Raw genomic sequence first — 13,684 nt, 5'->3', positions numbered from 1 at the left:
TCCTTCCCGCTACAGAGTCTTCACTAGATCAGTAGTTACAACGTCTGGCAAAAAAAAAAAAAAGCTCGCATTTTTGCTTAAACAGTCACGGCCGCGCAAATTTTATGGTTAGGTTTATCTCGAATCCAAAGACTGAGCTTCCTAACTAGTGATGAGGGATGCCCCCGAGAACTGAGGAGCTTTGGCCGAGAGAAGGTTGCGGTGAACGGAACTGCTCAACATCCAGAGACACCGTCCGCGATCCCGGAGAAGCTTGGATTCTGGCTGCCGCTTCCGGACACGCCTCTCGGAGAGCCTGGAACTCACTTTCCCAGCGGGCCCCAGCGCGGCCCTTGGCGCCCCGCCCCTTCGGGTGCGGCGCTCGGCGCGGTCCGGGTCCTGTCACAGCAAGACCTTTGAGCCTTGCCCACGGCCACACCCCCTGGCTCCCAGCTCCTTCCCGGACTCCCGCGAGTTCCAGTCCCGGCTTCCAGCTCCCCAGCCCCGCCCTCAGTCGCGCGCGCTCTCCCCGCCCCGCCCTTGTCCCCCCGCGTGCGGCCACCACAGCCAATGAGGTTCGGGGCCGCGTGCGCAGATTCAAACGGCGGCTCTTGAGGGAGGCTGGGCGCGAGATTCGGCGGTGCGGACAAAACCCTGCAGGGAGACTACGAGTCCTGCAGAGCTGCCCGCTGCGGGGAGAGGGCGGGGGTCGGCGCCCGCGGCAGAGCCGCGCTGGGACCGAGGCGAGGAGGCTAAGAGGCGGCGGGAGGGGCCAGGGGAGGGCAGGAGCGCGCCTGCTGACATGTTGGGGGCATCCCTGACCGGGCAGGGCCGGGGCTAAGAAGCAGAGCTGCGGGCCGGGGGCGGGTCGCGGTCCGCCCCTCCGTCCCTCCGTCCTGCCCTGCCGGGGACCTGCGTTCCGCACTCGGTCGGCCTCGGAGCGGGAGCGAGGGAAGCGGCGGGGGAGGGTCGGGGAGAAGGAGCATTCGCCCGAGGCTGGAGGAGGCTGACCCGCGTCCCCGCCCAGCCCGCGCCTATGCGGTACTTGAAGGATGGCGAAGAGGTCGCGCAGGTGGGTGACATCCCTTTCGCCCAGGCCTGTGGGCACAGCCTCGGCTCAGATTCCCTTTCCTTTCCCTCTGAGTCCCCCCCCACCCCCCCCCACCCCACCTCCCCCACCCCACCCCCCCGCGCCTACCTGGGCCCTCCGAGGCCGGGGCAGAAGTTTTCCTTCCCGCTGCGCTACAGCCGCCTCGGCCCGCTGGCCAGAGCGCAGCCGTGACGTGTGGAGAGTTGGGGACCAGGGCATTTCGGACTCAGAAAGTGAGTTACAGATGCCCAGGCGGCTCCTTGGAGTCGATTCTCCCCCAGCATATGTCCAGCTCCCCACTGTCCCACAGCCACTTCTTGGGATTTGTTGGCAGGTAAGTCGGTGCGCTTTCAGGGAATACGCTCCGCACCGGGAGGTGGTGGTGTCCTACCCGGACGGCCTGAAAATGCTGTTCCTAGGGCCTCTTACTCTCTGGATTCCTGAGCCAGTTACAAACGGGCTCTGTGATATACCTGGGTTGGGGACCCCTCTGCTACCTTGAAAGGTGTGGAAGTCCTCTGAGATATAGCTGAGGAGAGAGTACTTTTTTGATGTCTACTGTGATTACCATACCCATGGTCGCAGTTTCCTTCTACTGGGAAGATGTCACACTGTTAACACCAGTAACTTGATCTTAAAATAAAACAATGTGTTTGATTCACTTAATATTTTGTGTGTCCGTTGGACTCTGACTGTACTTGAGGGTTGCATAGAGGTAGGGCATTTCTTTGGTGGTGGTGGTTTTGGAAAACTTGCTAGGATGAATTTATGCATTTCGGTTTTATTTAAAGGTCACTGTAGTAGCTACTCGTAGACTTAGTGTGTAGGAATCACTCATATGACAAAAAACACTAGGGTGTCTTTTAGTTGTCAGTATTATTCAGTAAATATGAAAAGTTGTTTGACAGCGTTTCCAAACAGTTTCATCTGGATCCACAACTTCAAAGTCTCAACTAGAAGTGTTTTTCCCAAGTTGAAATTTAGTAGTAACTTCATTCATTGCAGATGTCTGTTAAAAATTGTCAACAGTCACACCATAGTATTTGTTGCTCTATTCATTTATTAAGGATCTGCTGTCTGTAAGGTATTTTTGCAGAAATCAGCATAGAATGTAATTAAGTCCCTATTAGATTATTATTTTGTACCAACTACAGAAGAGATCAAACTTTTGAAGTGGAACAAACACACACACTTCTCTTGTAGAGGATTTTCAACTTAGACACTGTTGATACTTGGGATCAGATAATTCTTTGTATTGGGAAGGCAGTGGTGGGGGCAGTGGGGAGTGCTGTCCTGTGCTTTGTAGAATGTCTAGCAGCATCCCTGGCCTCTGTCCCATGGATGTCAGTAACACCTCATTTCCCCAGGTGTGACAATCAAAAAATGTCTTCAGACATTACCACCGAATGTCTGTTGAAGGGCAAAATCACCCAGGTGAGAATTACTGCTCTAGAACATTAAGGACCTGACTGACTTCTCAGTCTTCAGAAAAGATAGATATTAAAAGCTCCTGTAACTATAATTACTGAAGTATTGATTTAGGCCTTTTCTTTTGTATTTTTAAACATACCTTCTTTAAGCAAGGTGACAAACGAATATTGTCAACTCAGTAACAGGAGTTTGTATACAGTGTGTGGCATTATCTGCTTGTCTGTATTGATGTTAATCTTAATTGAAACAGTTTCTTGGCTAATGCTATCATCAGCAGTTAGTTATGGTTAGACATGGATGCTTGAATGTCAGAACCCTGCCTTCTTCAGTTAGTTTTTTGTCCATAATTTGTGTATGCTTCATAATAATAGGCTAAGAAGAAAGCGATTTCATGATTAATTTGCTGGTGTAAGTTATTTTGTTTTATTGACAATATTGTGAGCTTTGAGATCTAAATATTAATTGTACTACTGACTTTTATTCCTGTCAGCTGTATAAATTAATTGAAATGTATTACAGAATGATTGAAAGAGTCATAAGTCTGGAGTAATTAAATGTAGTGAAGCTACACTCCCTATGTGAATATACGGGTAGATGTGAGAAACTATCATTTCTGAATGGTGTATTTCTTAGGGCCTTTATCCTTGAATGTGTTTTGTTCTTTGAATTCTATTTCTTGTATATGTAAATATGACTTATTTGCCCTAGAAAAAATAAAATGTGAAATGTTTTGAAGGATAAATAATCTTTATTCAGCATAGTCTCATGCCTTTACCTATGAATCTAATTTATAGTTGAATGAGAAAGGACATGAGTCAGTCACTTTGAAGTCTCCACTATACAACCATTGAACTGTTTGATTGAAAACTATACTTTGCTGTATAAAAGTTTTGCATAAGACTATAGGCATAAATCCTGTAATAACCTTTCCTGTATGATCTGAAAAAAAAAAGTAAAAAACTGTTACCTCCCGGAGAAACAGCTGAAGGATATTAGCTCTTTTAATCATTGTTTAAGATAGCTGTAGTATCTCTGGTCTGGATTGACATAGAGGAAAAAGTTTATTTAGTGTTGTGACTTTAAATAGTTTTAGGTCCCTTTGGGGGTTATAATGACATAATTTACAGGCAGTACTAAAATTGGTATATATGTTATTAATGTGTACGTGATTTTTAACCATACTTATGTATTAAGTAAGTAATTTTAGATTTTAAAAGCCAGTTCCACTCTTAAAAATTAGCTTAAAGAAATGTCATTTAGAAGCTAGAAGATGTATTTAAGTAGTAACAGATTCAGGTTTTTACCCTTGAGATGACTGGCAACTACAGTAAACTGGAAAGACAAAAGCCAACTCTCTTGAATTAGAAGATATTTTTCCATGGGGTATGCGTGTGCGTAGGAAGCAATTTTACTGTGTTGCTTCTAGTGAGATGGGTGTCATGGGTGAAAGAATACTGGAATATGAGAACTGATATGTTTAATCAACTTTGTAATTAGCAATAATATTTGGAGAAAGCAAGTAAACTCTATATCCCAGTTTTTTGTCTCAATATAAGAGGTTTGGATTTTGTGGTCTATAAGTCTTTTAATATATTTCCTATTTTGAACTCTTTGTAATCATCTTTCTTCATTTAAAAATATACACATGCTAGTGGAATAAAATAGAAATGTTCTCGCATTGTTTTTGTTTATGGATCACTAGGTAGAACTCCCTTCAGTATATATTTCATTATTGCTATTCATGGTCAGATGAAGTCCAATTTGTCTTACTATAATAATGCTAGGTTGCAGTCTAGATTTGAAATTAAGATATTCATGTATGCAGTACATCATGTTAACCACTGGGTGGCCTGATTTCACTTTACTAAATCAAGCTGGTAAATTTTCAGGCCTTGAATTTGATTGAACTTAAAAAAATGCAAATACACAGTTATCCTGTCAAGACAGTATAATAAAGATGTATTTTTTGATTATGATAAAAATATTTAGGCTTGATGCAGTTTAATTTAAAATTAAACTGTCAAGTTGAAGTGGTTTTGCTAGAAAAAATTTTATAGAACTACTGATAATTCTCTTAATTTCAAATCTGTAGTTTCTATTCAAATAAAATAAATTTTGAACAATTTCAAATTCTTCCTTTGGCACACCTCATTTTAATCTTTTCAGGTAGAATAATTGATGTCCTTTTTTTTATTTTTTATTTTTATTTTTTATTGATGTCCTTTAAAATTGAACTTCTCTTGAATGTTTTATCTTGATGTTGCCAAGTGTGAATAGTTTGTGTATTATTTCACAGGGAAAGTTATGAGTATCACATCCTATTAGCTTAACCCCAGTGTAGAATTACTTTTAAACAATTTTCCTGGTCTAATGAGTCATAATATTTTTGTGTGTGTGCGTGTGTGCTTCCTTTTGCTGTTTCATAACTACCCTAATCGCTTTGTTCATAATCTACAAAAGTTTTTGAACATAGTACTTAGGTTACATATTAGACAGTTACAGAATAAATATTTTCTTTGACTTAAAAAATAAAACTGGCAGAATGATTCTGGAAACCAATTCCTGGAGAGAGATTCAGAGACCAAATTCCTCTTCTATTTATGCCTTGTGACTGGAGAAATAATTTCACCTATTTTTACTGTCTTCTAGATTAGTCACTCTAGGCTTAGAAATGGTTTATCTATTTATAGATAGATAGTAGAAAGTTGACTTTATTTAGCTATTAGATATTGCTAACATTGATTGCTACAATACAGAAATACTAAAAAATGAAATAAAAATCAGAGAAATAAAGCAAATGAAATATGATTTGTTTTGGTGGTGTCTAATGTTTTGAAGGTGTCTAACCATTATTAAGGGTTCCCTGATAGCTCAGTTGGTAAAGAATCTGCCTGCAATGAACCCGGGTTCGATCCCTGGGTTGGGGAGATACCCTGGAGAAGGGAAAGGCTACCACCCACTCCAGTATTCTGGCCTGGAGAATTCCAGGAACTGTATAGTCCATGGGGTCTCAGAGTCAGACACGACTGAGCAACTTTCACTTCAGTTCACTTCAACCATTATTAAGCAGTGAAACTTTTTCACTGTTAAGTGGTAAAAGTAGAACATTGGTGATGTTATTTGTGGGGTTTTATCCCTTCCCAGTTTTCTTTGCAAAGCGTAGACATCCTTAGGCATCTTTATGTTGTTCAGTTCAGTTCAGTTCACTCAGTCATGTCTGACTCTTTGCGATCCCATGAACCGTAGCACGCCAGACCTCCCTGTCCATCACCAACTCCCAGAGTCCACCCAAACCCACGTCCATCGAGTTGGTGATGCCATCCAACCATCTCATCCTCTGTCGTCCCCTTCTCCTGCCGTCAATCTTTCCCAGCATCAGGGTCTTTTCCAATGAGTCAACTCTTCGCATGCGGTGGCCAAAGTATTGGAGTTTCAGCTTCAACATCAGTCCTTCCAATGAACACCCAGGACTGATCTCCTTTAAGATGGACTGGTAGGATCTCCTTGCACTCCAAGGGACTCTTGAGAGTCTTCTCCAACACCACAGTTCAAAAGCATCAATTCTTCAGCGCTCAGCTTTCTTTATAGTCCAACTCTCACATCCATACATGACCACTGGAAAAACCATAGCCTTGACTAGACAGACCTTTGTTGACAAAGTAATGTCTCTGCTTTTTAATATGCTGTCTAGGTTGGCCATAACTTTCCTTCCAAGGAGTAACTAGTGATAATTTCCTAGGATCTTTTCTGTCACGCTTACTTGAAAGTTTTATCATCCTTTTAACAATTATATAAATAATACAGAAATAACTTAATGCTTGCACCAAGAAGTAGTTAGGTAGATAAATTCTAGGAAAGCCCCAGTGGTAGAGAGATGGATTCTAAGAATTCTGCTTTAATCCTCTCTCACACTCAACCACTCAAAAAACCCAGCTTCCTGAACATGATGGCCATGCTTTTGCAAAACAGATAATGAAACCTCTTGTAGAAACACAAATTTCTCACAAATCAAGTATGTGGTTAAAAAATAAGGCAGATTTTTAAAGTTAAAATGAACACGTTTTCAGAAAGATCATTCCTTGGAAACTAGTCTTTTGACCAAAACAACATTTTTGGACGCATATCTTTAAAATGTTTTGTTAAGAACCTTACAGTGAATTTTGTACAGATTAATGTAGGTATTTTTGTGAATAATCAAAGTTTATATGAATGAGTCCCCAAATTTAAAGTTATTTTCAAATAACCTAATTTTTAAACCATAATTTTAAAATATGCTGTTGGGGAAGCTGTTGGGGTCTGAGAAAAGTGAATAAAAGAGGGAACCTGTAAAAACCATAACTGAGGGCTGTTTGGGAAGGCTGGAAGTGTTAATGTTGCGGGGGACAGTTGTAGGAAAGGTTAGGCTGTATTGGTAGATACCTCAAAGAACACTTTCTGTACTGAATATTTTCTTTACATTTGTTTCAGCAGGTTTATGCTTCTTAAAATTCTACCACTTGGCGGTGTATTTGGATTTTGAAAGTTCTTTTTATGGGAGTATTTTTCACCTCCTCCTAGAGGTATTTTGTTTAACAAAAAAGGTTGTTGTTTTTTTTCTCTCATATCAATTTGAGATCACCTGTATTGAGGGAGGTGGAAGTTTTGATTGGGTTGGGAAAGAGTGAGGTAATTTTGGAATACAGAATAGTTGGAGGAGGTGAAAGCATAAGCAATCATTCAGTAATTTTACAGTTATTTGAATGGTCAAGTCTCGGACTTGGTACAGAGAGGTGAACGTATTAGACGTGGTCTTTGCACTCCTGAGTTGTTTGGATGGGAAGCATAGATGCCATGAGTGCATATAGTGGACAGTAAGCTTCAGTATGGTGTTTTATCAGGTTTAATAGCCGCCTTAGAAATTTATGAAGTCATTGCATCCTGAACCATCTCCAACTTAACAATTTAATCATCATTAATCAGGTGATATTTCCGATAGCTGAAGATGGCTGCAAATAACAGGTATTTCTTTAATTAAGCCTGTGCTTTTATTTTTAGCATAGTTTATCAAAATAATCATATATGGAAATGTAGGAGTGGCAGATTATTAAATAGGCATTGGCTTTAGAGGAGAAAGGATTGAAATACTGACGTGCATTGAACTAGAGAAGCAGTTAGGTGTCATAGCTAGTTGGGGGATTTTGGTATCTTGTTTGGTCAGATAATTTTTGGTCAGATGTAATTGACAAATCAAGGAAATTAGAAGTTCCTGCAAAGGCTCTGTAAACAGTATATATTAAATCTAGGCCTTCATTTTCCACAATGTCTGTTACTCAGAAAGGTTAAATAAATATTAGCTCATGTTATTTTCAGATGTTCATATCTTGGTTCAGTCCACTGACTACTCAGAATTCTCTAATTCAGTTTATCATTAAGACCTGCTCTCTTTTCTAGAGTTTTGTGCTCTCGTGGCTTTAACTTTTGTCTGTGTGCTAGTGATTGCCAAAACTAAGTATCCCCTAGACCTAGAGATGAGCAGAAGATCCACATGCCCAGTTATCTTCAAGATCTGCTCTGCCCAATAGGAGAGCCACTGGTCACATGTGGCTGTTGAGCTCTTGATGTACTACTAGTCTGAATTGCTGTGTACTTTTTATTTTATTACATCTAAAAAATTTTATTTTTGTTTTTCTGGTTACCTGTGTCTGAAGCTAGGAATTCACTTGTTGCTCCCGGGCTGTTTCTATCAGCTTCATCTTCTTGTTATTTTTCTCTTTTGCCTCTGGCTCTCTTTTCTCCTGGACAATGCATGCCAGATTTCAAAGACTTAAGAAGAAAAGAATGTAAAACATTTTGTGATTATGTTGATTACATGTTGAATTGATCACTTAAAAATAGATTGGGTTAAGTATTATTTCTTATTAAAATTAATTTCACCTGTTTTTTTAAACTGTGGTTGCTTAATAAATTACTTAGGTGGCTTGCATTATGTTTCTACTGGACAATGCTTTGTAGATACATGTAGTATCCACCTGTGTATTTCTCAAGTACCTTGAAATCAGTTCAAACTACTTACTCTCCTCATTCCCTTTTCCTTCCCAAAGTTCTTTTTCTCCTTCTATTCCTTATCTCAGCAGATAGTTCTGTGTTTCCAAAGCCAGAAATTTGGAGTTGTCCTTGAATCTTCTTCCCATGTCTCATATTGATCAGTTGAACAAAATCCTTTTGTTTATACTTTTTTCTCAGTTTTATGTGTGTCTTTCTGTTGGTACTATCATGACCTTAGTTGGTTTATTCTTTTATGGTTTCTCGGTTTTTGTCCATTTAGATCTCTTCTACTCAAGGATATAAAAAATAATTCTACCCTAAAAGGTAGAACTAATAGGGCTTCCCTGGTAGCTCCAACAGTAAAGATTCTGCCTGCAATGCAGGAGACCCGGGTTCAATCCCTGGATCTGGAAGATCCCCTGGAAAAGGAAATGGCAACCCACTCCAATATTCTTGCCTGGAGAATTCATGGACAAAGGGGCCTACCAGGCTACAATCCATTGGGTTGCAAAGAGTTGGACAGGACTGAGCAGTTAACACTTTCACTTTCACCGTAATAGGTACTGTTATGTTTTCATTTTTAAAAGTGTAGAATATTTGCTTCATCTGAATTCTTTTATTTTAAAGTAGGACTTAAGGTTTGTTTTTAAAATAACTACCCACTGTCTTACCTTTGTTGAAAAGTCCATCTTTATCACACTGATTGATATTATAATTGATGAAATTCCCATGTGAGGTTTTTTTCTGAATATTCTGTTCCATTGATTTGAGGAGTATTTATTGTTTCTCTGCAGTATTTTCTGGTATTTGGTAGTACTAATTCTCTTTCTCTCTCTCTTTTTAGAGCTTTTCTGGGTATTACTGCTTGTTTGTTTTTCTATATGAACTATAGAATCAGCTTGTCTGTGTTCCTCTGAAAATCTATTGGTATTTTTATTCATTTAATTTAAGTTTATGAATTAATTTACAGAGAATGGACTTCTGTAATATTGTTTTCATGCCCAAGAATGTGGTCTGATTGTTTTTTCATTTGTTCTGTGTCTCCTGATAGTGTTTTGTAGTTGACTATATCTTGATCTTGTATATTCAAATTATTTCTACATATTTTAACTTTTTTGCTGTTGGTGTTGTAAATGGCTCATATCTTACATTATGTCTTTTAACTGACTGTGTTTTGTATTTTACCATTATCATTGCCAGGCCCTAATAATTTCTTTTTGGATTCTTGTGAAAGATCACTAATTGATCTTCCTCCATCTCTCCACATTCCTGCCAGTGATTTTTTTCTGAAACACAAGATATTTGTCTTTTGCTCCTTTACTTAAATTCCTTTAACTCTGTAGGTTAAAGATCAGATTAAGAATAAAGGCCGAACTCCTTAGCATGACGTAAAGGTTATCACTTGGCCCTTGCTGACATATCTAGCTTCATTCCTCTGGTATCAGTAAGCACTATAGCTCCTGTCCATTTTGTGACTGTTAATATTTTTATACTTTGAATAATCTCATTGGACATATGTCTGCTAGTCTGAGTGGCTTATTTAGTTGTATCTATGTGTTCAGATTTAGTGATTGAATTCACATATTTAAATAAAAATCTTGATTTCAAATTGTGTTGTTTTCAGTGAGGATGAGGATGATGACCTTCAGTATGCTGATCATGATTATGAAGTACCACAACAAAAAGGGTTGAAGAAACTCTGGAACAGAGTAAAATGGACAAGAGACGAGGTGATTATGTGTAATATGGTTTACTAATTCCATACTTGTATTTCTTGATTAATAAGATATGTATTAAAGATACTTAAAAACACAACATGAGAAAAGTTATCCCTCAGCTAACTTGCACATTTTTCTTCTTCAACCATACATAAAGAGTGGGTTGATGTTGAGACTGACAGAATTAGTTTAGTAAACGGGAGAACATGTGTGATAATGGCTTCAGTGTTTCTAAAAATGGCCACCAGATATGACGTGAAAGAATTGGACAGTGTATTCAGGAATAGGGGAATAGGGTGAGGGAAAGCTTTTTCATTTTCATAAACCTGTCTTAATAGGATGACAAGTTAAAGAAGTTGGTTGAACAACATGGAACTGATGATTGGACTCTAATTGCTAGTCATCTTCAAGTAAGTGAAACACTCTCTCATACTGCTAACACTAATGATTTAGGCCAAGGGGTTACATTTGCTGTTTTTCAGAAATGTGTCTATGTTATTTTAGATTTAGGTTCCTGTCCTAAAAACAACTGTTTTGTTCTGCTCTTCCTACAGTTGGAAACTTAGAAAGTCTGTTTTTTTTTTTTTAGTAATTAGTTTATCTGGGGACCTAAAAAGATGGCTGACCTAAAGCAAAAATGATACCAACTTTGGATAGGGCTTTATAAATATTTGCTAATCAATGTTAAAACATTTTGAGAGAAGTTAAATCTATTGAAATACTTTTGGTAACTAATAAAACCAGAAGAAGCTATGTTGCTGTGAGAATTAGAAGTAACGTATAGGATGTTTGGCACAGTGCCTTACATTTAGCACATGTTCAATAAATAGAATCTAAATTAGAAAAGCTGCATACATTAGCTTTATCAGTTTAACGTCAGTGGTATAACAGCAAATATAGTCAACAGAGAAATGTTACCAGGACGTACAAGAACAACCTGATTATTTTGAGAAAATGATAACCTTAAAGTGAATCAGCATTGATGTACCGAAGCTATACATGAAGACGCTCAGTATGAATAAAAACAAGTCCACTAGGCATCAGGAGAGACCTGTGGTTAAATACAGTATTTGTATTTATGTCCTTCAAAATTATCTGTAATCCTGTATATGAACTAATATCTTTAGAAACCAAATCACTAAAAGAAAAGTTGTGTTATTAGTATTATCCTTGTAATACACCGGACTTACTAGGTCATGAATTGACTAAAAATAAGGCTACACTTATTAATCATTTTTAAAGTTTGACATGTTTCTACATAAGGCTTTACCGTGGTAAATTTCATTTTCCTTTTGAACTTCAGTGCTTAAATATTTAACTGATATATAATGTATATCAATCTGGATATATTTAGATTTTTCTTGATAACTTGGAGTTATCATTTATAAACATCCTTTAAATACCATGCAGTAGTCTAGTAGTGCCTTTTGGGTTTTTTTTTTAATTGTGTAGAGTTAGGTACTGCTATACTCTATGAATCCAGGCTGCTATGCTGTTTGAGTTTGTACGTCTACATTGTTTAGTTGTCTGTTTACTCCCTTTTATTCATCAGCACATTTCTTTATGTTAATATCTGTGTTGTTTTGCTTTTTTGCTGTGTTATCAGGCAGGGTATAGAGATAAATAATTTTAATTTCAAATATATAATTTTTATTTATACTCTAAGCAATGCTGACAACTTTAATTAAAAATGAATTGGGATAATAGGCATATAAAATAAATACTGCAGTTTTAGAGAATGCTATTGAATATATTATTCCTGGAAACTTTCTTCTTAAGGTTGTGAAAGTTTGGAAGACAGTTGTTCAATAACAAAATCATCTAAATTCTTTCAGAATCGTTCTGATTTTCAATGCCAACATCGGTGGCAGAAAGTTTTAAATCCAGAATTGATAAAGGGTCCCTGGACTAAAGAAGAAGATCAGAGGGTAACGTTCATATTCTTTATTTTCACTGTGTAGGTGGACTTGCTTTTTTTCCTTACTAATACATTGGTTTTGGGTCACATAAATACATGTTTTAATCACCTGGATTTGTTCTCTGGGGACTGCTTGCACTAACATTGAAAATTGAGTATTTTGAGATGTAGTTTTTTCAGAATTGAGTCGAACCAACTGTAATATAATATAGCTTTTGCTGTCTGCAAGTTTGGTTTGTAGAATAAAAAATACTGTCAGCTTAGTCACCTTTTTAGAGCTTAGGTTAGCGACATTTAGGGCATAGTTTCTTACTGAAAATTCAGTTAGCATTTTAAAAACAATTTAATTTTATTCTTATTTTATCTGAAAACTTGAGGTATAAGGAAGTTATTCTTTAACTTTCCCTCTTAACCTAAAATGGGCTCCCATATAAGACAGATATCTTATCATCGTGTTCCCAGAGAGCTAGAGGATTCAAAACCAAGGTAATTCTTTGTGTTATGAAAGTATGAGAAGAATGGGAGAGTTACTGTCCTCTTCTGAGAATTACCCTTTAGTTCATGCTCTTTATGGCATCATGTTATTAATGTAGTTGGAAAATTAGAGCATTTTTACTGCCACTCAAAAAAAAAAAAATTCACTAGGCTCAGAACTGATCTGATTTACTTGGTAGCCAATGGTAGGTTTTAAAATGTGTGATTTATATCCTTTCAGTTTGAGAAAGAAAGTAATGAATAGACAGTAACTATAAATCCTTCCTGCTTCCAAAATGATTTATTTGGCTTTCAGCTAAGCATTAAAAAAAATGTAAGAGTAGAAAATCTTTAAGTCTCAACATTTTACTGTTATTTCATATTAATTTTGTATGAAACAATTTAATTTACAGGTCTCTTTAATACCTTGTATTTAGATAAGTTTGGGATCAATTTTTGAACTTGGCAAATGCTGAAGGAATATTTTTAGCAAAATTTTTTTTTTAATTATACTTGTGGTTTGGATTTAATGCATTTAAAATAGCATTCTTGAGTTATGTTTTAAGATTCTATCAAGGTAGTGCTTTTTAAAAATTGAGGTATGTGGGACTTCCCTGGCGATCCAGTGGTTGAGACTCCACACTCCCAATGCATGGGACACTGATTTGATCCCTGGTTGGGTAGCTAAGATCCTACATGCTATAGGGGGTGGCCTAAAACAATAGATAAAATAAAAATTGGGATATAATTATATATTAGTTCCTGGAGAAGGAAATGGCAATGGGACATGACTCAGTGACTTCACTTTCACTTATATATTAGTTTCAGATGTACAACATAATATATATGACATGACAGTCAGTTCAGTCACTCAGTTGTGTCCAACTCTTTGAGACCCCTTGGACTGCAGCACACCAGGCTTCCCTGTCCATCACCAACTCCGGAGCCTACTCAAACTCATGTCCATCGTGGCAGTGATGCCATCCAACCATCTCACCCTCTTTTGTTCCTTTCTCTTCCCGCCTTCAGTCTTTCCCAGCATCAGGGTCT

At 38.0% G+C, this 13,684-nt stretch overlaps 1 protein-coding gene across 2 annotated transcripts in view; it reads left to right on the top strand.

Annotated features, from left to right (window-relative positions):
• Positions 1–407: 407 nt before the first annotated feature.
• MYBL1 (MYB proto-oncogene like 1) overlaps positions 408–13,684 on the top strand; it is a 37,255-nt gene continuing 23,978 nt past the window's right edge. Inside the window, exons 1-4 of one of the 2 annotated variants that reach the window (XM_019974101.2) lie at positions 408–1,051; positions 10,149–10,254; positions 10,581–10,652; positions 12,078–12,170. In XM_019974101.2, coding sequence (XP_019829660.1) covers positions 1,032–1,051; positions 10,149–10,254; positions 10,581–10,652; positions 12,078–12,170 — 291 coding nt within the window. In that variant the 5' untranslated portion in view covers positions 408–1,031. The remainder of the gene's footprint in view (positions 1,052–10,148; positions 10,255–10,580; positions 10,653–12,077; positions 12,171–13,684) is intronic. The other variant, XM_019974100.2, reaches the window with a different exon arrangement.

This window comes from Bos indicus, chromosome 14 (genome assembly GCF_029378745.1).
Source record: "Bos indicus isolate NIAB-ARS_2022 breed Sahiwal x Tharparkar chromosome 14, NIAB-ARS_B.indTharparkar_mat_pri_1.0, whole genome shotgun sequence".
Lineage (NCBI taxonomy): Eukaryota > Metazoa > Chordata > Mammalia > Artiodactyla > Bovidae > Bos > Bos indicus.
This window is presented reverse-complemented; position numbering and strand designations above follow the sequence as displayed.